General features: G+C 46.5%; 3 protein-coding genes across 3 annotated transcripts; 2 read left to right on the forward strand and 1 right to left on the reverse strand.

The window, feature by feature from the left end:
- Positions 1 to 10,100: 10,100 nt before the first annotated feature.
- Positions 10,101 to 11,940, forward strand: LOC142184301 (anti-apoptotic protein NR13-like). Its single transcript, XM_075259083.1, has 2 exons — positions 10,101 to 10,564; positions 11,362 to 11,940. The coding sequence occupies exons 1-2, from the start codon at positions 10,106 to 10,108 to the stop codon at positions 11,497 to 11,499; spliced, it is 597 nt and encodes a 198-aa protein (XP_075115184.1). The 5' UTR covers positions 10,101 to 10,105; the 3' UTR covers positions 11,500 to 11,940.
- Positions 11,941 to 12,353: 413 nt separating this feature from the next.
- Positions 12,354 to 20,602, forward strand: CIMIP2A (ciliary microtubule inner protein 2A). The gene is made up of 7 exons (XM_075259711.1): positions 12,354 to 12,409; positions 13,166 to 13,392; positions 13,512 to 13,645; positions 16,451 to 16,565; positions 17,050 to 17,144; positions 19,262 to 19,379; positions 20,503 to 20,602. The coding sequence occupies exons 1-7, from the start codon at positions 12,354 to 12,356 to the stop codon at positions 20,580 to 20,582; spliced, it is 825 nt and encodes a 274-aa protein (XP_075115812.1). The 3' UTR covers positions 20,583 to 20,602.
- On the reverse strand, positions 20,593 to 24,044 carry TUBB4B (tubulin beta 4B class IVb). Its single transcript, XM_075259710.1, has 4 exons — positions 23,878 to 24,044; positions 22,278 to 22,386; positions 22,085 to 22,195; positions 20,593 to 21,812 (listed from the first exon to the last, which is right to left on the reverse strand). Exons 1-4 carry the CDS (start codon positions 23,932 to 23,934, stop codon positions 20,752 to 20,754), a joined length of 1,338 nt encoding a protein of 445 aa, XP_075115811.1. The 5' UTR covers positions 23,935 to 24,044; the 3' UTR covers positions 20,593 to 20,751.
- Between the last annotated feature and the right edge of the window lie 3,549 nt (positions 24,045 to 27,593).

A 27,593-nucleotide genomic window follows, 5' to 3' on the forward strand; every position in this document is an offset into this window, starting at 1 on the left:
GAATATAAGCCGACCCCCCTAATTTTACCACGAAAAACTGGGAAAACTTATTGACTCGAGTATAAGCCTAGGGGGGAAATGCAGCAGCTACTGGAAAAATTCAAAAATTAAAATGGTCGGAGTTTTTGGATGCAGTAGTTGCTGGGTACTGGGGAGGGGGTGTTTTGGTTGTCTGTCTGCCCCTTCCCTGAGCTTGAGGACTGGGTTTTTTTCCCCCACTTGGAATTCAGCCTGGCTGAATATAGGGGATCTGCAGTGCTCCTATTAACCCCTTCACGACGGAATAGGAGCACTGCAGAGACCCTATATTCAGCCAGGCTGAATTCCAAGTGGGGGGGAAAAAAAACAGTCTCAGGGAAGGGGTAGTTAGACAACTTTGTTTTCCAGCTACAGCGTTTACCGTACACGAAAAATATTTTTATAGATTGGTAGAGCGGGCGTTTTCGGACACAGGGATACCTAATATGTATATGTTTCACAGTATTAGTTTTATATGTGTTCTAGGGAAAGGGGGGGTGATTTGAATTTCATATACTTTATTATTTATTTTTTTACTTTTTTTTTTTTTTTTTTGCATTTATTAGACCCCCCAGGGGTATTGAACCCCAGGGGGTCTGATCACTAATGCAATGCATTACAATGCTAATGCATTGCAAAAATCGTCATTTCTTTTGCAGGCTGCATAGAGCAACCTGCAAAAGAATAGCACTGCAGCTGGGGAGCCTTTACAGAGGAGCTGAGGGGAATCCCCGGACGCAGGCAGGAGCATGGACCTGAAGGAAGACCTCTGCTGCCGGACCTGAAGGGGAACCGTGGCCGGCCATCGGCAAAAGCGCTGAGGGGAATCCCCGGCAGACTCGGCTGCCTGGATTTCCCCTCAGCGCTTCTGCCGACGGCTGGCTTTTCTTTTGCATGCCGAGGTCTTCAGGTACATGCTCCTGCCGGGGATCTCTCCTTCAGCTCCGGCGGACGAGGTACGCGCTCCTGCTGGCAGCCGGGGATCACCCCAGCGCTTCAGGGCTGCATTTGAGAGAGCGGTCGCGTCCGCTTTCTCCAGGGGCATGGCGGTATCTCCACTGTAACTCCGCCATTACCACTGTAAGAGTTACAGTGGAGGTGCCGATTCTAATGGCGACCGCTCTGGAGCAGAGCGGTCGCCATTATAGCTACAGACTACGCAGCACAGACCCGGCATCCAGACACCGGGGCAGGTGTCAGGCCCGCAGCATCGCCATGGCGATGCTGTTCATCGCAAACTACAGAAGTACTTACGGTACTTCTGCTAGAAGGCCCCGGTACTTCTGCCAGGAGCGTGGCGATGCTGCGGCCTGGCACCAACCCCCATGTCTGTATGCCGGGTCTGTAACTACGGTATTACCGTAATGACCCGAATATAAGCCGAGGCAGACTTTTTCAGCCCAAAAACTGAGCTGAAAAACTCGGCTTATACTCGAGTATATACGGTATCTACATAATCATCCATTCCCTGTTGTCCCACCAGCAGCACAATCAAGTAATCCCCTAGGGCAGGTTATGTTGCTCAACTGAGCTTAACACCGTACGCCCAAAGGCGGAGGCTTCTGCAGTACGTGTACAAATTCTGTAATGTCTTACAAAGGTAGAGTCTGAGGACCAAGCGGCTGCGGCACAAATCTGTTCCAAAGGTGAAGCCCGCTTCTCAGCCCAAGAGGTCAATACCGACCTTGTGGAATGAGCTTTCAGGAAGGCAGGCAAAGACAGACCCTGGGATGAAAAAGAGATTCTGATTCTGATAGCCTACTTTACCCATCTGGATATAGTGGGTTTAGAGGCGTTAAGGCCTTTATGCCTTCCTAAAAAGTTAATGAGGAGGTTTTCAGACCTCCTAAATGAGCGCATACGCTGAAGATAGGTCCTCAGACATCTAGACAGATCCAACGTGTGGAATCTAATTTCATCAGGCAAGGCAGGAGACGGATAGAATACTGGCAAAGTAACCAGCTGTTCAATGTTGGAAACGAAAGGCACCTAGGGCCTGAATCCAGGAAGGTATCTGAGCTGGACTCTATCCTCGAAGAAAATGGTATAAGGTTCTTCTGAGGAGAATGTCTCTAACTCACCTACTCTCTTGGCAGATGTTATTGCCAGTACTGTACTGAGGTCCCACTTGTGGACCGGAGCAGTAGCTGCTGGTCTCAACCTCCCGGCGCCTTTTAAGAAGGTGCTTATTAAAGAGTATTGAGATAAATGCCTCCCCACTCAGGCGGACAAAGCAGCTACATGTACCTTCAGGGTAGCAGCAGAGAGCCCTTTGTCTAGCCCGTCCTGAAGAAACTCCAGGATCACCTCAACTGAGGGATCGGAGGAGTCCACATCACGTTTACGGCACCAGGAGTTAAATATATTACCGATTCTACGGTAATTCCAGTTAGTTTGATTCTGCACGGGCACATCTAAGAGTCTTCAGGACAGCTCTTGAGAGTCCGCTATTCCTTAATAGGGACTGGTCAACCTCCAAGCTGTCAGGTTGAACCTCACCAGATCCTGGCAGCTCAGCTCCTTGTGTGACCAGGTCTGGGAGGTGGGGAAGCCTCCAGTAAAAGCCTTGACTCTGGGCTGGGCAAACCAAGTCCTTTTTGACCAGAACGGGATTACGGCAATTCCCGAGACTTGGTCCTGTCTAATTTTCATCAATACCTTTTGTATGATGGGAATTGGAGGGAAGATGTATATCAGCTTGAACCTCCATGGGTTGGACAAGGCATCCACGGCCAAGGGATTGTCATCCTGGTACAGAGATCAGAAGGTTTCGACCTTGGCGTTGAGTCGGGTTGCCATAAGATCGACCTCTGGGAGACCCCATCTTTGGATGATCTGTTGAAACACGTCTGGATGGAGAGACCATTATCCTGATATGGTAATACCCGGACTCAACTGATCCACTACTATGTTCAAGGAGCCCTTGATGTGAACAGCAAATAAGTGGGACAGGTTCTTCTCTGCCTACGTGAAGATCAAGTTCATCACTCTCAGGAGGGTTGGAGATCTGGTACCGCCTTGCTTGTTGATGTACATTACTGTGGTCATACTATTCGACCGCACTTTAACCGCCTTCCCTTTGAGGAGAGGGGAGAAGTGACACAAGGCAAGGTACACCGCTTGGAGCTCCTTCAGATTGGAGGGTCCCTCCTCCGGTCTTCTCCATCGTCCTTGGATAGTTCTGTCGTCCAGATGGGCTCCCCATTCCCATTGGGATGCATCTGTTGTCAACAGGGTCCACACTGGTGGGACCATGGACCTTCCGTCTTTCAGGTGTGTCCACCATCTGAGGGAACAACGGGTACTGGGAGAAAGGCAGATACTCTTCTGCACTCCCCGTGGAGACCTGTTCCAGGCGCTCAACACTTCCATCCAGGGTCGGACTGGGATGCCTAGGGCCCACCAGTGGAATTGTTTCTAGGGGACCACCACCAGGACCCTGCAGATCAGTGGTACCGAGACAGGGCAGTTAAAGGTAATAACATGTTGGGAGCCATGCTACTCACGCACTATACCATGTGCACTACATATACCTACTGCTACAGCCTGTATGGCAAGTGAACAGCATGGCTCCTAGCAGTGGCGTAACTACCACCATAGCAGCGGTAGCAGCTGCCACAGGGCCCGGGACATTAGGGGCCCGGTGACAGCTGTTACCGCTGCTATCATTATTCTCGGAGGTCTTTTCGGACCCCCGAGTATAATGGTCGGGGCCCCCTGTTGGTGGAATACTTTCCACCAACAGGGGGCCCCGAAGCTGCAGCAACGGCTGAGACACAGGAGCTGCATGCAGGTCTGGCTCCTGTCAGCGCTGCAGGACGTTCCCCCCTCTCTCCCCCCTCCCTTTCTCTGCTGTCCTCTGCCCACCAATGAGAGGAGGAGGCGGGGCTTATCCCTGCCGTCCAGCACAGAAGAGAAGAGGAAGAAGCTGCTCCAGGAAAATGAAACTGAAGATACACAGGTACGTACTGGGGTTACTATACTTATTACTATCAGGCATTTGGGGGGATTACTTGTGTTTTAGTAACTCCATGTGCCTCATAGTAATAGCAGTTAACCCCATCATCTCCCTCACATTAACCCCTGTTTGCCTCACCATAAGAGTTACTGATAAGTGAGACATATGGGGGTAATAATAATGAAGATACTTTATTATTACCTCCATGTCTCTCACATATCAGTAACCCTTATGGTGAGGCAGACAGGGGTTAATGTGAGGGAGATGATGGGGTTAACTGTTATTAATATGAGGCACATGGAGTTACTAAATTGTAATGCACATGACCAGATTTTTTTTTATCCACAATTTGTCCTGGTATAGCGGTCAGCGGGTGACAGTATTTAGTCCTGTAGGGGCCACTAAGGGACATAATACTGTGTGCAGGGGCCACTATTGGGTATAATACTGTGTGCAGGGGCCTCTAAGGGACATAATACTGTGTGCAGGGGCCTCTAAGGGACATAATACTGTGTGCAGGGGCCACTATGGGACATAATACTGTGTGCAGGGGCCACTATGGGGGATAATACTGTGTGCAGGGGCCACTATGGGACATAATACTGTGTGCAGGGGCCACTATGGGACATAATACTGTGTGCAGGGACCACTATGGGACATAATACTGTGTGCAGGGGCCACTATGGGACATAATACTGTGTGCAGGGGCCACTAAGGGACATAATACTGTGTGCAGGGGCCACTAAGGGACATAATACTGTGTGCAGGGGCCACTATGGGACATAATAGAGCGCGCAGGAATGCGTAGGAGGGACTCGGTCGAGATCTTCGGTGTCGGGGGGGCCCCATGTCAAAAGTTCGCCACGGGGCCCCGCCATTCCTAGTTACGCCACTGGCTCCTAGAAATGTTACCATTACCCGTAGCTGAGGTGTCCTGGAAAAGCTGATCTGCAGAGGTCCTGGCTGTTGTATCATCGCAAATGTAATATTGATGGTTTATCCTAAGGACAGATCATCAATATTAGAAAGATGGATAAATCCTTTAAATGGTTGTCCAGGAATTGGAGCAACTCATGTGGTGGGCAGGAGGTAAAATAAAAAAACAAATAAATAAAAAAGAATACTCATCTGTCCCCGGCGCTCCGTTGTCTGCCAGTAGTGTCCATTCGGTCTCGTGCCGGTGGCTCCTTGCTGGCAGTCCTGCACCTCATGTGATTGCTGAGACCATTTAGGTATAGGATTTCCAGAAGTGAAGCCATGAGACTGAACAGACATAGTTGGGGACAACGGGGGGCTGGGGACAGGTGAAAAGGCTTTTTTTTTAAATATACCTGTATATATATATATTTTTTTTTTTACACCTACCTGGCAGCCACCACAGTGATCACTCCAGTTTATAGACAACCTGTTTTAAGGGGTTGTCTGGGCCAAATATTTTATGGCCACTTCACTGCTCCCCCATAATGTATGAGGAATAGTGATGGGGCCATTATATTGTGTGGAGCAGTGATGGGGTAACATCCTGTGCGGAAGGGTGACGTTAAAATGTGTGGGGCATATTAAAGGGGTTTTCCAGGGTTAAACTTTTTATGGCCGATACTCAGGATAGGCCATAAATACCTCAAACCTCACATTGCAGAAACACGTCTTTGGCTACTACAGAAAAAAAAAATTGATGTGTTTTACGGAACCAGCAAAGTGAATGAAATTTAATCAAATTGACCTCGTCCACACACTGCAGGAAAAAAAGATGTGGAACAGCCGCAAACTCTAAAATGCGAGCACTTCTAAAAACATGGCCGGTTACTTTCAGCTGCGCAATCGGGAGAAAGTGAAAAAAATGAATTAATGAATCAATGAAAAAAAAACACTGTGGAAAAAATACAGTGAGATTCGCTGCTATTTTTTTCCACAGCTATTTTTTTAGCTGCGTCTCGCTGTTGGGCCTCATCCTTATTATCTCAAAATCTCATATTATCAGCATCATATTATAAGGCTGAGTTCACACAGAGTTTTTTGGTCAGGAATTTGGTTCTATTGGGAGGCTTTTTTGGAGGCTGATTTTGAGGCGGATTCCTGACCAAATAACTCCATGTGAACTCAGCCCTAGGCTAAAGCCCCATGTAGCTAGCAGTAGCAAAAAGCGCTACGGGAAACACCCCGGCGGCAACACATCAGTTTTTCCTGCAGCGCTTATTGCAGAAACTCCACAGAGGTTTCCTCTGAGGACTTTCTGTTTCCTTTAAGGTAAGTTCATGCGGGGTTTTTTGGTCAGGATTTTGAGGCTGTATCTGCCTCAAAATCCTGACCAAAAAGACGGCTCCCATTGAAATCAATGAAATCAATGGGAGCCGGTCAGTTTTTTTTTCCGGGAGCCGATTTGTTTTCCAGCTCCTGGAAAAAGAAGCGAGGTGCTCATTCTTGAGGTCGTTTTGCCTCGCGATTCGGCCTGAAGACACTCCCTCCTCCCGACTAGGCCCATTCATTGGGCCTAATCTGGAACAGAGTGCGTGCAGTGCACCGGCATTCAGTCGCGGCTACCCGTTTTTTGGTCTGGAACCTGATTTATTCTTTACGCTATTCATTAAACTCAGGGTGAGATCCCACAATGGCTTCTGGGAAGTTATGCAAATTATACACTTTCTATTGGATAAGAAGTAAATTATTCAAAATGGCTGAAAGGTAGACGGTCTATGTCATAAGCTCAGGACCAGGAGCATGGTCTTCTAACCTCCACATGCTCTGTAATGGTCAATGGCCATCATCCTGTCCACCAGCTGCTAATGGTGGCAGACATCACTGACCGCAGGGACTACTTAAAGGGACACGTCACTTCTGAAGGGTTATAGGAAATAAACTGAGCATCTCTAGATCTTTAAGTGGGCTGTTTAGGATCAGAGAGACATGGTTGCATACGTCCAAAAACAGTGCCACACCTGTCCACAGTCTGTGCCTGGTATTGCAGCTTTATTCCATACATTATAATAGAACTGCAATACCAGACACAACCCCTGGACAGATGGGTCTTTGTATCTTGAAGAAGGTTGACATGTTTTATAATCCTGGACAATCCTTATAAACATATTTTTTCAAGGTTACTTAAAGCTAGAAGGAGAGATACATACCTTGTGAGCATCCAAAAATATCCCCTATCTCTACGCCCCTGAAAATGAGGGTTTATACCTTTATTTATGAGATGAAATTGGTCAATATTCAGTATAATATTTCACTTGCAGTACTGCTGTCCACCACTGGCTGCAGTGCATTCTTATCATGAACACCAATACAATAGCGCCACCTGGTGGAATCTAGCTATAATGTAAAAGAACACTAATGTAGAGGTTTACTCCCCTTTGCAGTTGTTCTCATCCATTTTCCAAGACTCCTGAATGACTTAGGTGAATACAAAACAGCTCACCACAGGTGGTTTCACCCAACTTTTCCGGAATCCTGAATGGCAACTCTGTCCTGTTATATACTCACTACATATCAGCACTAAAGAAAAGCTGGCTGACAGCCAATATGGTGTCCATCACTACACACCCAGCTTTCCTACAGTCCTGAATGACAAATATACCTAGTTTCACATCAATATATCCACTGTCATTGGAAAACTAAACCATTCTGACATTCAGTACTGTAAAAAGCTGGGTGAAAACCCCTGTGGTAGGTGTTACCATAACCATATTGATTGTCATTTAGCTTTTCTGGTGTTCTGAATGGCCAATTTGCCCTTGCTATAAATATATCCTGTATAGACAGGTTTCTTTACCATTCAGGACTCTAGAAAAGCTGGATGACAACCAATATGGTCTCAGTAACTAGTCCTACTAGGGCTCTCACCCAGCTTTTCTAGAGCCCTGAATGAGAAAATGTAGAGAGATGCATAACAAGGCAGTGTTTCCATTCCAGTATTTAATAAAAGCTGGGTGGACAGGGTGTTACTAGACAATGGCTGCCGTCCAGCTTTTCTAGATACTTTCTCTATAGAATCAGAACTAGACTTTCAGGACCAGATTTATACCATTCAGGACTCTAGGAAAGTTGTATAAAACTACAGGGACAGCTAAGTCTAACAAATTATAACACAGATTTTCCTGGAGCAGATAGTAAAGAACAGAATTGGTGACACCTACAAAGCATGTCAGGGCGGTGCAGTGAGTAGTCAGGCCATGAGGTGAGGTGGGGCAGATAAGCTTGTCTTAGTGGTAAATACTCAGGAGAAACTGCCCCATTCTCCTTGACCATGTCATCCTTCACAGGGGTTCTCTGCATCCTGTAAGGGGCGCCATCAATCTCTTCATCCAACCAAAACAAAAGAATATCAGCAGAATTTAATACAAGGATCTGGAAAGGTCTGTCCTAATTCACACTGGTAAAATCTAAATTGTGATAGATATGTAAATAAGGGTCGATAAATAAGTGAAGTCATGAATACACTTGGGTGTAGTGTCCAAGGTGCCGTATTTGGATACAATATTTGGCTATTGTTATATACAGGTCCCAGGTGCAGAGGATTCCCAGCAGCAGCTCAGTCCTAATAGCAGGGCTATATATATATATATATATATATATATATATATATATATATATATATATATATTCCGTATACTATCCCGGCCTCTGCTCCTTGTTATATACAGATCCCAGGTGCAGAGGATTTCTAGCAGCAGCTCAGTCCTAATAGCAGGGCTATATATATATATATATATATATATATATATATATATATATATATTCCGTATACTATCCCGGCCTCTGCTCCTTGTTATATACAGATCCCAGGTGCAGAGGATTCCCAGCAGCAGCTCAGTCCTAATAGCAGGGCTATATATATATATTCTGTATACTATCCCGGCCTCTGCTCCTTGTTATATACAGGTCCCAGGTGCAGAGGATTCCCAACAGCAGCTCAGTCCTAATAGCAGGGCTATATATATATTCCGTATACTATCCCGGCCTCTGCTCCTTGTTATATACAGATCACAGGTGCAGAGGATTTCCAGCAGCAGCTCAGTCCTAATAGCAGGGCTATATATATATATTCCGTATACTATCCCGGCCTCTGCTCCTTGTTATATACAGGTCCCAGGTGCAGAGGATTCCCAACAGCAGCTCAGTCCAAGCTTCCCAACATTCAAAAGATAGAAAGAGGGACACAATGTGCGGCGCTCTATGCAAATTTAGCTCCACCCACTTCTATGTTGACTCTGCCCATTCTAATTTATTTTTCTATGTTCCCCCACACTGTATAATCTTCCTACAGTCACCCTAACATTATATGGCCCCACATTATAATGTTCCCCTCTAAATGCCCCACAGTATAAAGAAACTAGAGGGGGCCACTAAACTGGGGCAGGTAGAAGCAGACATTAAACCGGGGGGGTAGTTGGATAGGGAAATTCAACCGGGGGCTGCTGTAGGGGGACATTAAACTGGGGGCAACTAAAGGCAGACATTTCCCCCTCCAGCTACCTCACAGATTAATGTCCTCCTCCAGTTGCCTCCAGTTTAATGTCCCCTTCCAAATTACCCCAGGACAGATTTAATGTCCCCGTCCAGGACACCTCACTCTTTAATGCCTCCCTTCATCCCCTTCCCCCAGTCAATGCTTCAGGATTCTGCTGCAGGGATGTTTATTTTCTGAAGTATGAACAAGCCCTAATACTGATTCTACATGAAAACCAAAACCAATCCTCATCTAATGAGGTTTCTGTAATGCTGTTCACACACATTGGAATATTTCATGCCATAGGAGGGCCAAATAACAAACATGTGAACACAGCCATACTGGACAACCTACATCCTAATGGTGGCAGCTCCAGCAGATGGCTGTTCCACTCCATTGCCACCACCACAGGGGCGGTTTTGCAGCAGTTCTCTGCTCGGCTCACCTCCTATTGATCACCATATGGTCATGTGTAAGGCTTTGTGGTGACGTCCCCTTTATGACCATGGATAATGTTCTGTAACTTCTGGCTACCTCCATATTTGGAAGGGCATCAAAGACATGATGACAATGGCGAGTTATTGGGACACTAAAGACATGAGGCCACCTCAGTGCTCATATTTATAGTTCAGGTCACCAGCATTCCAGGGCTATAAATACCTCGTATCACAGCTCTACCCATGGCTGCAGAGAACCGCACAGACCCACTGGTCACTGAGGCCTATCAGTTAGCCCGAGACTACACTGCTTATGTAACAGGCCGCACCAAAGGACCTGCACCCTCGCTGGCTGCCCTCACCCTACGCCAGGCAGGAGACGAACTCCTGGAGAGATTCCCCATCTTCTTCAAACGCTGGCCCAGAATATTCCAAGGGTTAACAGAAGACAAGGCCTGTGATTTCCTCATACAGACTATAGATGAGAACATTCAGGGGTACTGGGACCGACAGAGGAGACACCCGGGGTACCCGGCTGACATACCATGGAGCACAGTACTGTCCATATATGTCCTGGCTGGTCAAATGGCCATATACTGCCAGGAGCATGGCATGGAGAATGTGCTAGACCCACTAAGTGAGAGAGTGGGAGCCTATATAGAGGAACATATCTGCCCCGTACTGAGGCAGAAGGGTGGATGGGTGAGTATACAAACATAAGCATCCTTATATATAGTGATATAGACCATGCTGGTATAACCTGGGTATCTCCTGTATACAATTATATATGTACAGCTGGTATAAGTTATACTTCTTCTTGTATATAGTGATATAGACCATGTTGGTATAATCTGGGTATCTCCTGTATATAATTATATATAGTGAGAGAGTGAAGGGTGTAGTCTGGGAAGACAGGTATATTCCAGCCAGGCACCTAAAGGGTGTATGGTGAGACCCACACCAGGGAGGTCAGCTGACTAGTCAGGCCCTAATAACAGTCTGAGTGTGAAGACTAGCAGGGTGGCACCACACTGACAGAGCTGAACTGTCCAGACCGGACCTCCAAAGCAGGTACTGTGCCACCCGTTGTTATTGCCAAGGTGGGAGACTGGTAGCCAGTCTCCTGTATAGTCAGGGAAAAGTTTCATTACGTTGAAGTTAGTTTCTCAGCCGAGAAGGGTTTTGTTTTGTTTATCCTGTGGCTTTGCAAAAGCAGTGTATGCACTACATGTGAATAAAGCCTGAACCTGTGTGCAATCCAGTGTCTGTGTCCCTGTTTCCTGCACTGCTACAAGCGTCTACCTGAGCGATTCCCCACAAAGTTATACATCTTGTTGTATATAGTGATATGGACCATGCTGGTATAACCTGGGTATCTCATATATAATTATATATGTACAGCTGGTATAAGTAATACATCTTATGGTATACAGTGATATGGACCATGCTGGTATAACCTGGGTATCTCCTGTATATAAGGTTTTATTTTACTTTTGTAGGTCGGTTTCATTGAACACTATAGAAAAAAGGATAACATGGAGAGGAAGACGCTGCGTATCTGCTGTACCGTCCTCGCCATCTGCTCAGCTCTGCTACTTACACACTACTTATGGAGGAGGAGACTTGCCTTTCTTTGAGCTTTCCTACATCCTACCAACAGAAAGTGACCATTTTAGATATTATTCTACCTGAGCCAAAATAAGGAGGGTCTCTCTGGAACTCACATTGGGAGTAGTCAGGTGACCCACAAGTAGGGATGGGGTTAGCAAGATTGATCTAATGACATCACTGATCCAGACTCCATTTCCTTTCTTATTACTGGAATAACAAAATCCACAAAAATTTAATAAAGCTAAACTCACCTCTTACCTGCCCCAACCTTGCAATAAACCAATTTGTTACCCCCACACAGAAGAACTACTCCCCTTCTGAGAAGTCACTCTGACCATGAACCAACAAATCTGAACAGATATCAGAAGAAACTGAGATAGGACATTTTATTAAAAAAAACTGGAATTATGGTAATCGTATCCGACAAATATTATCACTATTATAATAAAGGATTATATCTTTTGTCATTTATGCTGTTATTATTCTGTCCGCTATCATGTGTGATACTGTCTGCTGAGCTGGGTATCTCATCCTACCAAGTGCAATACTGTCTGCTGAGCTTTGTATCTAATCCTATCATGTGTGATACTGTCTGCTGAGCTTTGTATCTAATCCTATCATGTGTGATACTGTCTGCTGAGCTTTGTATCTAATCCTATTATTGTGTGATACTGTCTGCTGAGCTGCTGTATCTAAGCCCGTCATGTGACGTGGACCCCTTTTCCCCCAGTAACACATTCTGCAGGGTCATTAGAACTTAGAACCTCACAATGGTTGCCTAGTAACAGCACACATATACTATAAAGTCTCAGCTTTGATGTCTCCCCCTAGTTCCTGTTCTGTGTACTGCACCTTGAGACCAGCAGGGCTATGATGTAAAATGGAAGAAGCGGCCAAGAGCAGCCTGTTCACTCCCGATGCCTACTATATTCCTGGGTAATGGAAGGGACATCATATTCTATATAATGGATTGTTTACGATTAGCTGCATCATGTGACTGTCACTAATCAGGGCCCTGAGAGATCCTAACCCCCATCTCCAGGGGACGCTGTAACATTTGCAAAAAATGGTCAATGGATTTGTTCCAGCACCAGTAGGGGGCCCTATTCGTTATTCTAGGGACATATGATTAAAGGAACACTCAAGGCAATAGTGTGACACTGATGAGGCGAAACATGACAAGGGTTTCCTGTTTGGTGCCATGTTCCGTCCCTGCACTACCGGTAGACAGTGCATTAGTTTTCTTTGGAGTGCACCTTTAACCCCTTAACTACACTTGATATATTAGGGAATGGTGCTGTGAGTAAGCAGAGGGCTCAAAAGCTGTGACCTCTATAGCCAGCGGGAATCAGCTATATTATACACTGACTACTAATAGGTACAACCACTGCCTGCCCAATTGTAGCTGCTGGCAACAAGTGCCTACTCCAATGGCACCTGCTAACCCTTTAGATGCCTCAATAAATTGCAATGAAGCAGGTAAAGATAAACGCCTCCATATTGATTTCGATTACTTCCCGTAGGAACATCATTGGAGAGCGGTGGCAGCCGGAAGCCTGTGTGTGAACGGAAAAATAAAAATATTATGGCTTTTGGAAGCTGGGGAGGAAAAAAATGAATCACAAAAATGAATAATGGCTGCAGTGAGAAGGGGTTAAAAGCTGTATGTTCTTATTGTGTTTTATTCTATAGTTATGGCGGATTTTGCCCCCAACTTCAGCACCAGCTGGGCCGCACCTATGGTGCCACCACCAATAGCCTCCTTACAGACTCTTCCGTGATGAAAAGCCCTCGCTCTATCCTGTCACCCCTGAGGCTACCCCCCATCTCCACTACAGCAGAACCCCCCAAATTACAGAATAACCCTAAAGACAAAGGAATAGCCTTACCAGAAGTTTACATTCCACCTGGATATGCAGGTAAGTCGCCCCAATACTACTAGTCACACCCCACATACCTATATAGCTGAGCGAGTCACATACACTTCGCTTTTTGACTCTATGCACGTCCTATTCCTTCTGGGTGTCGCCCTCTGCAGGTCACCGGCCTATGCTACAGTTTCAGCATGCTACCTCTTACAGTCGAATGGTGACCAACGCAGTGGATGAGTTTTTGGAGACCCAGTCGTCAGTAACGAAAGGCCAGTTCACCTGCCCAGTGGACAGCACACAGGTATACGGCGTGACAACCATCAAAGACAGGAAGTAGCTGTGTAACAACTTCCTGTCAGCCATATTAGGCGTCATGAAGCTAATATCTATCTGTCAATGTCACATAAAAGGTTCTTGAGTCCCTCCTTTAGCTCTCCCTGGCAGTCGTATTACAAAGAGCTATTAGTGTCATGAAATCCATATAATGATCTAGTCAGTGACTAAATGCTTATTTGCCAATCAGATAGACCCCGAGCCTTCACACCTCAATGACACCACACAAGGGGTTAAGATAGGAATGTTTAGAAGTGTCATTCAAGGGTGATGGTAGCGACAGAGGAAGTAGTCGCTATCCCTCTTCACCCTTCCACATGCACTCTCAGCTTGGATAAGTGTATATGTGTTCTGAAAGGGCAGATCAAAAGAATTAGGGCAAGTTGGACTCCAACAGCCCAATCCTTCATGGGAGTGACGGAGGAAGTAACTAACTTCTCGTCAGGCTTGGGATTCAATAGAAAACAATATAGATGGAGACTTGGACTGATCATCAGGTTGAGGCTGGCCATACACATTAGGTGTAATCAACTTTTATTAAATTTTTTGTCAAAAACAAAACAAGAATATCACACAAAGAAAAAGGGCCAAGCGCCCAAGGTCCCGCTTGGCAGCCACGCAGGGCCAGAAATAGGGAAAGTACCAGGGGGAAGGCCCCCTCACTACAAAAACAGATACTGGGAACCAAAATAACAGTTTAACAGAAGCAGGGTAACAACCCCTGGCGAACCGGAGGGGGGAGACAGACAACATAAAGACCAGACATAAGAAACAGGGAGGAAAGGACACAACTGACAGGAGACAAGGGGGAGAGGAAAGAGATCACTGAGGAGGCAGGACAAAAAAGGATACGCTCTGGCCTTCCCGGGGCTCAACTAAAAAGGGATGCAAACTCCGAGGTCTCTTGAAACACCACCCACGGCCGCCAGAGGGTTTCGAACTTAGAGGAGTCAGGAGAGTCCATCGCAACCAGATATTCCATTCTACGGATAAAGAGAAATTCCTGGAGCCATTCCGTAAGGGAGGGAGGGACAGGACTGCGCCAGTGGCGTGGGATGACCGTCCTGGCGGCCGTGAGGAAGTGTCGCAGGATATCGCCTTTCACCTTGGATAATTTACCTGGAATGAGTGAGAGAAGTGCTACCTGGGGGGATGGTGCCAGGGTCCGGCCAGAGACCTTATTATATAGAGAGAACACCGCAGACCAAAAAGGTTGGATCCCACTGCAGTCCCACCACACGTGGAGGAAGGTACCCTCTGCAGCCCCACAGCGCCAACATAGATCAGAAACCGCAGGGTAAATTTTGTGAAGGAGGGTCAGACATCGATACCATCGGGTCAGGAGCTTGTAATTCTTCTCCTGTGCGCTACAGGGTAAAGGTAATTTGTGGCATAGGAGGAAGCATCGGTCCCAATCAGCAGCAGAGAGGCGGACGCCTAAATCAGACTCCCAAGACCTAGTATAGGGCGGAGGCCCAGGAGTGATGGTTTTCAGGAGGCAGCTATAAAGGAGGGAGAGAGCACGAGGAGGGGTCTCAACCCGTGCTAGCAGGCTTTTGGCCATACACATTAGATACTGTTCAGCCAACAGGTATGGGCTCGTTCACATCTGCGCCCGGTCTCCGTTCTGCAGGTTTCCGTTTCCTGCACAAAACAGAGGCAGGATATGGAAACCTGTAGGACTCTTTCATACCCATTCATTTGAATGGGTTTGAAAGCTGTCCGGCCGTGAGCGTTTTATGCTCTTCGCTGCAAAACCGTTTTTCTTTTTAATCTGGACACAGAGTCGGACATGCAGTACTCTGTGCCCGGTTTTAAAAAAAAAAAAAAAAATGGTTTTGCGGCGGAGAGCATAAAACGCTCACCACCGGACCCGGTCTGTGGTTTCCATCTTCTTGCATGCAGAAGACGGAAACCACAGAACGGAGACCCAAACGCAAGTGTGAACCTAGCGTATCCCTCCTGACAACTCCCCATTTACACATGCATGCTCGGCATGACAAAATGTGCATGTGATCTGGTGAGAGCCCGAGAACGCACACACAAAAAAAAAAAAATTAGGCTCCGTTCACACAAATGTAATAAACAGCTGCATTTAAAGAGGACCTTTCACCATTTTGCACACAGGCAGTTCTATATACTGCCGGAAAGCCGACAGTGCGCTGAGTTCAATGCACTGTCGGCTTTCCCGATGTGTGCCCAGTGTGAAGAGCTTATGGTCCCGGTACCGTAGCTCCTCTATGGTCAGAAGGGCGTTTCTGACAGTCAGTCAGAGACGTCCTTCACAGCACAGCCAATCGCGCTGTGCTGTGAGAGCCGGGAGGAACGCCCCCTCCCTCCCTGATAATGCTCGTCTATGGACGAGTACTGCGAGCAGAGGGAGGGGGCGGTCCTCCCGGCTCTCACAGCACAGCGCGATAGCCTGTACTGTGAAGAAGGACGTCTCTGACTGACTGTCAGAAACGCCCTTCTGACCATAGAAGAGCTACGGTACCGGACCGTAAGCTCTTCACACCGGGCCCAGATCGGGAAAGCCGACAGTGCGCTGAACTCAGCGCACTGTCAGCTTTCCAGCAGTATATAGAACTGCTTGTGGGCAAAATGGTGAAAGGTCCTCTTTAAATACATTTTTGCCTGTGTTTTCAGATCGATTAATAGACTCAAATCAATAAGGGATCAGTGAGGGGGGGGGGGGGGAGGCATGAATGCACAAGATCAGCTTTATTTCCTCTCCTTATACACTAACCCTAAAGCTTTTAGGTTCTCTTTACAGGACAGCTATGCCACAAGACATTGGAAGCCAAAGGCAGAATATAAAACCCCTTTAGACACATATAAGACCCCTAAACCAGACCTAGGCCAAAATCTGCAACATAACGCCATTCCAGGTAATTCAACAGATACTATGGGGTGAACTCACAATAAAAGCACCAATGAAATGTATGGAATGGAAAAGCAGGGGATTGTCTCCTCAAAAAGTTGAGGAAGTACTGCATACAATTAACCCTTACAGAAGGGAGCTATAAGGAAAAAGAAGGGAGCTAATAGATGGGTAGATTCCGCCGCATACTATGCATGCCTTAGCCAATAGATGGCGCCATAATACTACAACTAAAGCTTCTCCAGCCTGGTTGTGTCGCCTCAAACGTCCTCCGGAAAATTGGCTGACATTGTGAAGGGGCTTTAGAGCTACAGCCAGAAGCAGATTATATAATGGAGACTGTAACGTCTGCAGAGGGGCCCAGACTTCCCTCCTTGGGGCTCCAACTGGTGCAGACGACACAGTTACCAAGTTATTTAAAATGTCGAGGGGGAAAAAAAATTTAGTTATGAAGAATTCTAAATTGTTCATTGTGGGTTTTTTTTCTAAAGGTTACACCGGCTTCATTCCTCGCTACCAGTGGAGAACGGGCATCAGTTTCGCACCAGGGGTTAAGATCAGTATGGACGAATTTGAGCACAGCCAAGTAAGAGTGTGAGGTTAAAAGGGTACTCCGATCTTATATAGTTATGGTATGACTGAATTGGTGGGCGTCTCTCTTCTGGGGCCCGCACAGATCCTCTGATTTACGCTGCATCCCCATATCTTAAGTTACATCCCAATTTTGTGGGAAATATAAGAGTAGCAGCAGGAAGAGGCTTACAAGGTAATAGAAGTAAAGGATTATGGATCAGTTTTGTGTGACTAGGCCGCAACACTCACCCAAATATTGAGGTCTCTTTAATCAGCTGTTCGGCAGGGGGACCCAGGAATCAGACACCTGCTAATGATCTTCCTAAGGATAGTCTATCAATTAAGATACCTGGAAACCCCCCTTTAAAAGATCAATCACACGTCATGGTCGCAAATCAGCCCCATACCCAGGTATCAGATGCCTGACGATCATCCTCCTAAGGATAGGTTATCAGATAAGATGTTATGAAACCCCTCCTTTGAAGAGATCAGAGCCCCAACATTCATAAAGAGATGGCACATCATAATAGGCCATCACTAAGACAAAATACCCAAAGGGCAACTCCAGTTACAACTGATAGGGGCAGTATTATATTCATGCTTATATGTACAAAAATACTTACTACAGCAGAACCAATCCTTACTGCAAGTTTCCCCTTTTTTTATTACATAGGGGTGGAAATACCCTCATTTACCCAAGATACAGTTTACACCATTACTCCTGATCCTGTTTCTGGTCTATTTTATAGTAGATGACTCACGTACTTGGAGAAACCATTAGTCATTATGAGGTCACTGGCGGCACATTACATCGCTCCATGTTGTAATGATCAGCATCCGGATCACAAAAGCACGCACACTCACTCCAGTCTAACTGGGCTGGGCTGACTATTTCCATTTGGATCTATTCCCAGGGATGGTAAAAAAAAACAAGAGAAATGCAGTCAGTACATGTGAACTGGCCCATATACTTTCTAAGCTGGGAATCAGCAACATTTAGCACTCTAGATGTTGTAAAACTACAACTCCCAGCATACACACTTACTCAGTTGTACCATTCACTTCTGTGAGAGTACATAGAACATGCTGCAAGTTGTAGCTCAGCAGCAGAAGTGCTATGGATCCCTGACCCCTGCTCTACACCATCTTGAAATACACAAAGTATTACATAGACCAGAAAGCTGAGATATGAGTTGTTGGATGGACCTTCAGACTGGAGAGCTGCTATTACTAGAGATGAGCGAGTACTGTTCAGATCAGCTGATCCAAACAGCACGCTCGCATAGAAATGAATGGACGTAGCCGGCACACGGGGGGGGGGGAGGTTAAGCGGCCAGCCGCCGTTAAAGCGGAAGTACCAGGTGCATCCATTCATTTCTATGGAGCGTGCTGTTCGGATCGGCTGATCCGAACAGTACTCGCTCATCTCTAGCTATTACCATTCTATATTGACCATAGATAAGGCAGCTTTGTAGTCTGAGAAACCGTCAAATAGCTCCACATCTCAGACTTCGGTCAGTCTGACAGATGGAGTGAGATATCAGGGCCATCTGGGGTCACTTCTGAGTTATTAGGATTATTAACCCAGGATATGTTTATATGATCTCTCTATGAACTACTAACACTATATTAAAGGGTTTGTAGGTCTCCCTCCCCCACATGAATCATATCCTAGGTGGAACTCCAACACCAGGCGTCACTGAACCCAACCCTCTGCTGTGCTCCAGAATTAGAGATACTGACACATGGATCTGTTCCTGAGAAAATTGAAAGGCCCAAAACTGCTCCAAGTCTGGGTCAAAATTACATTTTACATCACAAAATCTCAAAGCCAAGGGACAGACTAAAACATTGCAACAGCATGGACAACGAAATATAAGCCGCCGTAGAGGACCCAAGTCAGATACACCCCATATCAGAGGACACAAGCCCATGTAGTTATATGTGCAAGCAGTTCACTTACAAAACAGCTACAATACAGCAAACCAGGCAGTCACCAATATAGCCTGGTTACAAAGCTACTGAAAGGGTTAATTTGAACGCACTCAGTCATAATATAACATCCATCTTGTATCACTACTAGGGTCTCTAGTATCAGGGCTTAGGCTGACCATCTCATTTACCCCCCAGATTCAGATAAGATATCCTGAAACTAGCTCGGAACGAAGACTGAAACCAACCTACTGGCCCACAGCTAAAATCTATAGCCCTGCTGGTCTCTTGCCTAAATACACAGGTTTCGTACCACGTGAGTAGCCACCATTATGGGGTTATTAGACATCCAAAAGGATGGGTTTTAAGCTGTTGCAGTGTTTTAGTGTAAAGCATCAGATATTCCTTGCTAGTCCCAGGGTGCATTAGATCACAGTGCAGTTTTAGAACTAGACAATCCCTTTAACCCCCAGGACAGGCCCCACATAGTGACACGGGCAGTTTACATTCTGTAGGATTTGCCATGACGTTACTATGTGGACTAGCTATACATAGCAAGGGTGTCTGGAAGTGACAAACAGCAGGAATAAATTGAGCAAGCTACTGTACAATACATAGGAGCAACTTACCGTATGCTATAAAGCTCGCCGGCATTCTGACAAGATCAGGGTCCCTAAATAATTCATCAGTATCAATACCACCATACATTTCAGCACTGGCCATTAGGGGAGACCAACTGGACATAAGTTTACTTGTACTCCAGCCACAGGCCCATTGAATAGTTGGTCATGTGACCCAGGGAGCAGATGTTGAGTTCCAGCCTCTACAACAATACTGAAGTTGTGTATGTGTAATACTGCTGTGATGAGGCTGCAGTCCAGGCAGCAACATAGGCACACTGACTTCAGTAGAGAACTTTTGGGTACCTATTTTCTTTACTGCTTAGGATCCTAGTCCATGGATATACCCTTTAACATGAATGTCACTCTAGCCTTGTATTTGTGACCTAAGACCATTACCTGCAGTAAGAGGTTAATACAAAATAAATTTTGCAGTTCTTAAAGCACCACCAGGTTGCACATTACTGCAGAGTTCCCCTTAAGTAGATTTGCTGGAGCACTATACAATGGAGCTGTGTACAAGAGCAGCAATAACAGGGCAATGCTGGAGATATATACAGCCTCACCAGTCTAGTGACATCACCAACTATTCTTCTAAGCTACACTGTGCAAAGCGAAGAATGAGAGCTCTGGGATCCTGCATATGAAAGCACCAAGCTTTCTATCTACCTGCACAACCCCTTTATATATGTCACTGCTACTCCCAGCGGTGGAGATTGTCATTACCCTGTTAGTAAGACTGTTCAGATTAAGGGCATCAGCTGCAGATCTTCATGCCAAGTCTATATCCCCAGTCTGACCGCTATTCTTTCACTCCAGGCTTTAGGGACACGTTTGGCTCAACCTATGGAAACACCACCAGGCAGCTCTACATCAAGTACCCCCTGAAAGAAGACTAAGGAAAAGGCATTTGAAAAAAATGCTTTTTAATAGTTGTGTAAAGTTCTGTACAGCATGAAACGAGGAACAGCAGATAAAGTTAACACACAAATAAACAAACATCAAGAAAACAGAAGTTGTTTGAACAGGAGTTGAGGTGTTTAATAATTTACAACTGTTAGCAGGCGCTTATGCAGCTTCTTCCTCAGCCTCCTCATCGAATTCTCCTTCCTCTTCTGCTGTGGCATCCTGGTACTGCTGGTATTCAGACACCAGGTCATTCATGTTGCTCTCTGCCTCAGTGAACTCCATCTCATCCATGCCCTCACCAGTGTACCAATGCAAGAAAGCCTTTCTACGGAACATAGCAGTGAACTGCTCTGAGATACGCTTGAAGAGCTCCTGGATAGCTGTGCTGTTACCAATAAAGGTAGCAGACATTTTCAGGCCTCGGGGTGGGATATCGCAGACGGCTGTTTTGACATTGTTGGGGATCCATTCCACAAAGTAGCTGCTGTTCTTGTTCTGCACATTGAGCATCTGCTCATCTACCTCCTTCATGGACATGCGGCCTCTGAACACAGCAGCTACAGTCAGATAGCGGCCATGACGTGGGTCACAGGCAGCCATCATGTTCTTGGCATCAAACATCTGCTGTGTCAACTCAGGCACAGTTAAGGCACGGTACTGTTGGCTGCCACGGCTGGTGAGTGGTGCAAAGCCAGGCATGAAAAAGTGCAGACGGGGGAAAGGCACCATGTTGACAGCCAGTTTTCGCAGGTCAGCATTCAGCTGGCCAGGGAAACGCAGGCAGGTGGTGACACCACTCATGGTGGCTGAGACCAGATGGTTCAGGTCACCATAGGTGGGGGTGGTAAGTTTCAGGGTCCTGAAGCAGATGTCATACAGGGCTTCATTGTCTATGCAGTAGGTTTCATCTGTGTTCTCTACAAGCTGGTGAACAGAAAGGGTGGCATTGTATGGCTCTACTACAGTATCAGATACTTTGGGGGAGGGCACAACACTGAATGTGTTCATGATTCTGTCTGGGTATTCTTCTCTGATCTTGCTGATAAGGAGGGTTCCCATACCAGAGCCAGTGCCACCACCCAGAGAGTGGGTCAGCTGGAAGCCCTGGAGACAGTCACAGCTTTCTGCTTCCTTCCTTACAACATCCAATACTGAGTCAACCAGTTCAGCTCCCTCTGTATAATGTCCTTTTGCCCAGTTGTTTCCAGCACCGCTCTGACCTGTTCAAGAAAAGCAAGAATTACCAAAGAGGAAGTGTCCCATGCAGGTATGAGATGGCTATGGCAATCTGGTATTCAATAAGCGTTTCACCCCTAAATGAGACCAAGATTCTGACTAGTAACCTTGGTGCAGATGGAGTTCCCAGCTTTGATGATTTTTAACTCACTTAAACAGCCATTATACTGACCCTCCCCAATGACAGACTAACCATCCAGTAGATCTTTCCTCACTAGCTAAGGTGACTCAAAACATCAGCCACTCAGTTACTTACCAAACACAAAGTTGTCTGGTCTGAAGATCTGTCCGAATGGCCCAGATCGCACAGAGTCCATGGTACCGGGCTCCAAGTCCACCAACACAGCACGAGGAACATATTTGCCACCTGCAGATAACATTACATCATAAGTGACAACTCAAGGATAAGAAATAGAAGAAGAATCACAGCTCTAAGGAGCATCTCTCACCTGTAGCTTCATTGTAGTAGACATTGATTCTTTCCAGTTGGAGGTCACTGTCTCCGTGGTATGTACCAGTTGGGTCAATTCCATGTTCATCACTGATCACCTCCCAGAACTAGAGAGAAGAGTCAGAAGTTAGTGTATGAAACATAATCCACACTATAGTCCACCAAACCATGGTAAAACTGGGTAAGATCATATAGGACAGATCTGTCATCAGGTTAGTACAGACAGCCCTATTTATAGGTGTGCAGAGAGCCTACTGCTGAGGTCAGCATTGCACAACAGTATTAGGGCCCAAAAATATGATACTGCTCTATAAGAAACCAGTCCTTGTCACACTCGTGATAAGGCATTCTAATAGACAGCCTAAAAAGCAGCTAGCCATTGTGGTAGATTTAACCCTTTCAAGCTATCCTCTATAAGAGGAGACAAATTGAGTCTGAATTGAAAGCGGGCTCTATGCACCAGAGCAGCAAGAATAAGGTTTTTCCACTTTGGGGGACTAATACAAAAATAAAGGGATACCCACCAACCCCCTGCCTTCAGCATCAGGGTCCCCTATCCCATGTCTGTACTGACCAATCCAGAGGTGAGGTGGCCTGTGTCCAATAACTACATGCTAGGTACCAGTGATCTATTACCAGCTGGCCAGAGTAGGAAAACAATGGAATGGGGCGGTGCATATTATTTATTCCCATCCTGACCTTGCCTGGGTTATCTTGTTTGCCTGGAAAACCCCTTTAATAGGCCGCACTAATTGTAACTTGTTAGCATGGGTAACCAGCAACACCTAGAGAACACATGTATAGGGGACGAGGGTGACCTTCCAGCATTACATCCCCCTAAGGCCAGCAGCACAGCCATAGACATGTAGTGCACAAGCTAGACCCGCTGCTCCATGTATGAACCCTGCACAACACGTACATAGGCACCATCTTGCTTGATGATCGATAACCCTTATAATTCTGGACAAGCTCAGTCTAATCAATGCCAAGAGACATGAATTTACCCATAAAATCAGCTAAGGACAACAAGTACCAGCAAGCCCAGTCACATCACTTGCTTGACCTGCAGCCCTACTACACAATATTGTTTAAATCATATACATAGGAGCACTGCAGGTGAAGGGTGGATATTACAGGTGTGACGTCATTGCTAGCCCTATAGTGAGCACGTGACACCTGCAGGGTACATCCCCCTTCCCGCCAAGTCGAAGATTCGAATTTTGAAATGTGTAACCTGTGGCACGTGATCCGACAGGTTCAAGAATGGACCCGCCCACTTCAACCGTCAAGAGCCAAGTCACGCCCCGGGGTCCCACACCACGTGACCGCGGGAAGAGGGGCGGGAAAGGCCGTTAAAGCAGCTTCGTAACCATTTCAATGCCGGTGAATAATAACTATGCGTCACAGATTGTCAGTGCCCATGAAATGGCCGCAGGCGACAAGACGTCAGTCAGGAGGGTCAGCACGAGACCCGCAATGCGGCTGAAGCGCTGCCAGCCACCATAGCCAAACATAGAAACGAGGCAGCAGCTATGACAGAAAAGCCGTGTACGCCCTCACCAGGCAGAAAGCGCTCAGCTCCCCGAACATCAGCTCACCTTGGCTCCGATCTGGTTGCCGCACTGTCCAGCCTGCAGGTGCACGATTTCCCTCATGTTGATAATGTGACTACGGCTAGCTGACTCTGTTATAAATTCCCGAGGTGGCGTCTGGAGCAACTGACTCTAACCGTCTGCCTCAGCACCTTATATAGGCGGCTCCGGACGTTGCTGCGGATGAGTACTAGACGCTCGGGCTTCTATTGGACAGCAGAAAGTAGGCAGGTTCATTCCAGAGCCAAGGATTGGTTAGAGGATTGCCATTCAAACTTTGCTATTACCATACCTATGATCTGATTGGCTGCCTGTCAGCTGTCATAGTCACCACACTCCCGCCGCAACCATGCACTGATTGGCCCCATTCAAATGATTGACTGGCCGCCAGATTGGTCACTTGAGCCGAAGGAAGGCGGGACCAACTGAGCGTCCTAGCAACCACCGCAATGCGCTACAGGCGCCAAGGGCTACGTTAGTTCGTTGCCAAGCGCTTATTCTCAAAGAGGACTTACGTTATCTGTAGTGCGTAGAGTCATGACTGCGAGGCTTCATTACGTCAGCTTCGGTTGCAAGGAGGCCTTGGTTACCGGCTGGTAGTAGGGTGAGGGCCGTGTGGTTTCCCGCTAGTCAGGCCTCTCTGGCTCTGTTTATCCTGGAAACCTGTCGTGTTCAGACAAGTCGCCTTCTATTACACTAAATAATGAATTAAATAGAGACACATTCCTAAACACAAGCTGTGGCCATGGTTTCCAATGGACGTTACTACCATGTGGGATGAATCTTTAATAGCAGGCACAAGGCCGGGCAATGTGATTACTATAACACATGTCAAATTCAAAAAAAATAAATCAAATAAAACCTACTTTTCTGTATAAAATAAGCCGACCCTTGTTGTAACTTCTTAAAGAGGACCTTTCACCACTTTTGGGCACAGGCAGTTCTATATACTGCCAGAAAGCCGACAGTGCGCTGAGTTCAGTGCACTGTCGGCTTTCCCGATCTGTGCCCGGTGTGAAGAGCTTACGGCCCGGTACCGTAGCTCTTCTATGGTCAGAAGGGCGTTTCTCACCATTAGCCAGAGACGTCCTTCTGCCTCGCGGCGCCAATCGCGCTGTGCTGTGGAGCCGGGAGGAACGCCCCCTCCCTCTGCTCACACAGCTTGTCTGTAGACGAGCATTATCAGGAGAGGGAGGGGGCGTTCCTCCCCGCTCCACAGCACAGCGCGATTGGCGCCGCGAGGCAGAAGGACGTCTCTGGCTAATGGTCAGAAACGCCCTTCTGACTATAAAGCGCTACGGTACCGGGACCGATAGCGCTTTACACCGGGCACAGATCGGGAAAGCCGACAGTGCGCTGAATTCAGCGCACTGTCAGCTTTCTGGCAGTATATAACACTGCCTGTGCCCAGATATGGTGAAAGGTCCTCTTTAAACATATTCTGAGCAAAACCGCGCTCCGAAAATCAAGCTGAAATTGGCCATTTTGGCAAACGTCAATCTAAAGTGTATGGATATCTATAGACTTCTTTATACCTCACCATAAAGCAAATGCAAAATACTGCACAAATACAGGACCAGACCTGCCATAGAAGATTGTAAAAAATGTGGGTGATAGCCCCCACTGAAAGCTGTAGATGAGTGATCGCAGCAGATGCACAACCACGCCAGCAGCCAACCTGCCGCAACCTATAGTCGCAGCTTGGTGGATCAGATTTATTTAGTTCATGTAGGAATTGCCAGTTGTGAGAAATCTGCACCATTGTGATAAAGGCAGCAGCAGCCACTTTCTATTAAAACTTCCCAAAATCTATAAACGATAACGGCCTACCCACAAGTGTTATAAACATTAAAGACTGGCGTTCACTGTGTCCAAAATGACAAACAAAATGGTCATGTGATTTATCAATGTGACTGCTTCCTAGGACTGCCCCTGACTACGGACATTTCAGGCTAGTTCAAATGGGGAGCGGATTGGCGGATTTTGGTCCTGAGAGTGACGCGGGAAGCCGTGTCACCTTAAGGCCAAAATGTGACTGTCACGGCTTCCTCCTCCGAAGTAGGCTCAAATGAATGGGCCTAGACTGGAGGGTGCTGCCGTGAGTCGGACGCCGGGGCTGAATCAACCGCGGAGTCCGCCTGAAGAAAGGACAGCTTGCTTTTTTTTTTCCGTGAACGGCAACATGCCGCTCATGTAAAAAAGTAAGCTGGCGGTCTACATAGATCTACATTGTGAGGGGGCGGATTATCATGTGGATTTAGTGCCATAATCGGCCCCCTCTTGCCCCGTGTGAACGAGCCCTTTCAATGTATGCACAACTACAAGCAGCAGGAAAGTCATCAACCCTCTTTAGGCTAGGTTCACACAGAGAAATCTGTCTACGTTTGGGAGTTAATTCCACCCCTAATTCTGTGGTAGATTTCGTCCTAAATCTGCCTCACATTACTTTCAATGGGAGGCAGAGATCACTGCAGGGTGCAGAAAAAAGGGTGTCCTGCTTTATTTTGCAGCCAATTTCACGACTTGGGAGTCCCTGCCGATTAGGCCTATTCATCTGAGACTAATCAACAGGGGAAAGTTGCAAACCAATGTTGATGAATACAGAGGCGGAAGAGGCATTTTCCACCATGTGAACCTAGTCTTCAAGGAGTTTTCCAGGACTTATTAACAGATGACCTATCCTTGGGATGGAAGATTAGCATGGATCCAACACCAGGGTCTCCCACAAATCATCTGCTTGAAGCAGTAGCAGTACTTCTTGAGTGCTACTTCTGCTTCACAGATCATGTGACTTCTCATTCTTTGCACATATGATCTGTTCACAGCTCAGTCCCATTCAAGTGAATGGGCTGAGCTGCGATTCTGAACACAGACACTATACAGGATAGTAGCGATCAGCCAAATACTGTGGCCTTTTCAAACAGTTGATCATCAATGGTTCCAAATTTTAGACTCCCGATGATCTTCAACTGATTACCTATCCTAAGGACAGGACACCAATAATTAAAGGGATTTTCTGGCCCTAAATTGATCTTTTTATACTGATGACCTTTCTAAAGGATAGGGTGTTGGAAGAGGCTAGTTCAAGTAATGGCAGAGGCGCAGAAGCCTGTCCACTTCATGATGGAGCTTCCGCACTGCACGCACCTCCCCGTCCTCTAGCAGCTTCCGGCACTAAGTGGTTGCACTAAGCTGCAGTGGTTGCTCTGTGTGTAGGGTCCAGTTGTCACAGATCACGTAGTGTGGATAGGTCATCTTTCTGGAAAATCCCTTTAAATTGCAATGCATTTTTTGTGACGTCTTCCACGTTACGAATCATGTGAATCAAAGCAGAATATTCGAATCCCATGACATGTGACCTAAAACACCCTAGAAAATATGCGGCAAAAAGATTTTTTTTAAATCACAAAAAAAGGCAATAAAAAGTGCTTTTTAAATGTTTTTAATACATTTTTTTTTTCACGCACTAGAAAATAACATTGGAGGAAGGATCCAGGATTTTTATTTTTGGGATCAATTGGAAGGTTTTGGGTTATTTTGTCATTATGTTAGTATCGTATATCTCTCACCTCCGGTGTCACATCCATAGAAACTCACAGAGTGCTCGATTGTTATGTCAAACAAGATCCATTAGCAACCGAACAATTAGCATTTGTCTGTCAGGTCATTCGCTAATACCTAGCGACAGCATGAATCCCTACCCAGTCTGCAGCATAGGTGAC

This window comes from Leptodactylus fuscus, chromosome 11 (genome assembly GCF_031893055.1).
Source record: "Leptodactylus fuscus isolate aLepFus1 chromosome 11, aLepFus1.hap2, whole genome shotgun sequence".
Classification (NCBI taxonomy): Eukaryota; Metazoa; Chordata; class Amphibia; order Anura; family Leptodactylidae; genus Leptodactylus; species Leptodactylus fuscus.

What these genes read in the sequence shown, in the direction of transcription:
- LOC142184301 (XM_075259083.1), top strand. Translation starts at nt 10,106, where the DNA reads ATGGCTGCAGAGAACCGCACAGACCCACTGGTCACTGAGGCCTATCAG. An exon ending in TGAGGCAGAAGGGTGGATGG is followed by an intron (nt 10,565 to 11,361) that starts GTGAGTATACAA and finishes TTACTTTTGTAG; the next exon opens with GTCGGTTTCATTGAACACTA.
- TUBB4B (XM_075259710.1), bottom strand. Translation starts at nt 23,934, where the DNA reads ATGAGGGAAATCGTGCACCTGCAGGCTGGACAGTGCGGCAACCAGATC. An exon ending in GCAACCAGATCGGAGCCAAG is followed by an intron (nt 22,387 to 23,877) that starts GTGAGCTGATGT and finishes TCTTCTCTCTAG; the next exon opens with TTCTGGGAGGTGATCAGTGA. An exon ending in ACCAGACAACTTTGTGTTTG is followed by an intron (nt 21,813 to 22,084) that starts GTAAGTAACTGA and finishes TTTCTTGAACAG; the next exon opens with GTCAGAGCGGTGCTGGAAAC.
- CIMIP2A (XM_075259711.1), top strand. Translation starts at nt 12,354, where the DNA reads ATGGAAGAAGCGGCCAAGAGCAGCCTGTTCACTCCCGATGCCTACTAT. An exon ending in GATGCCTACTATATTCCTGG is followed by an intron (nt 12,410 to 13,165) that starts GTAATGGAAGGG and finishes TTTATTCTATAG; the next exon opens with TTATGGCGGATTTTGCCCCC. An exon ending in ATACACAGGTTTCGTACCAC is followed by an intron (nt 19,380 to 20,502) that starts GTGAGTAGCCAC and finishes CTTTCACTCCAG; the next exon opens with GCTTTAGGGACACGTTTGGC.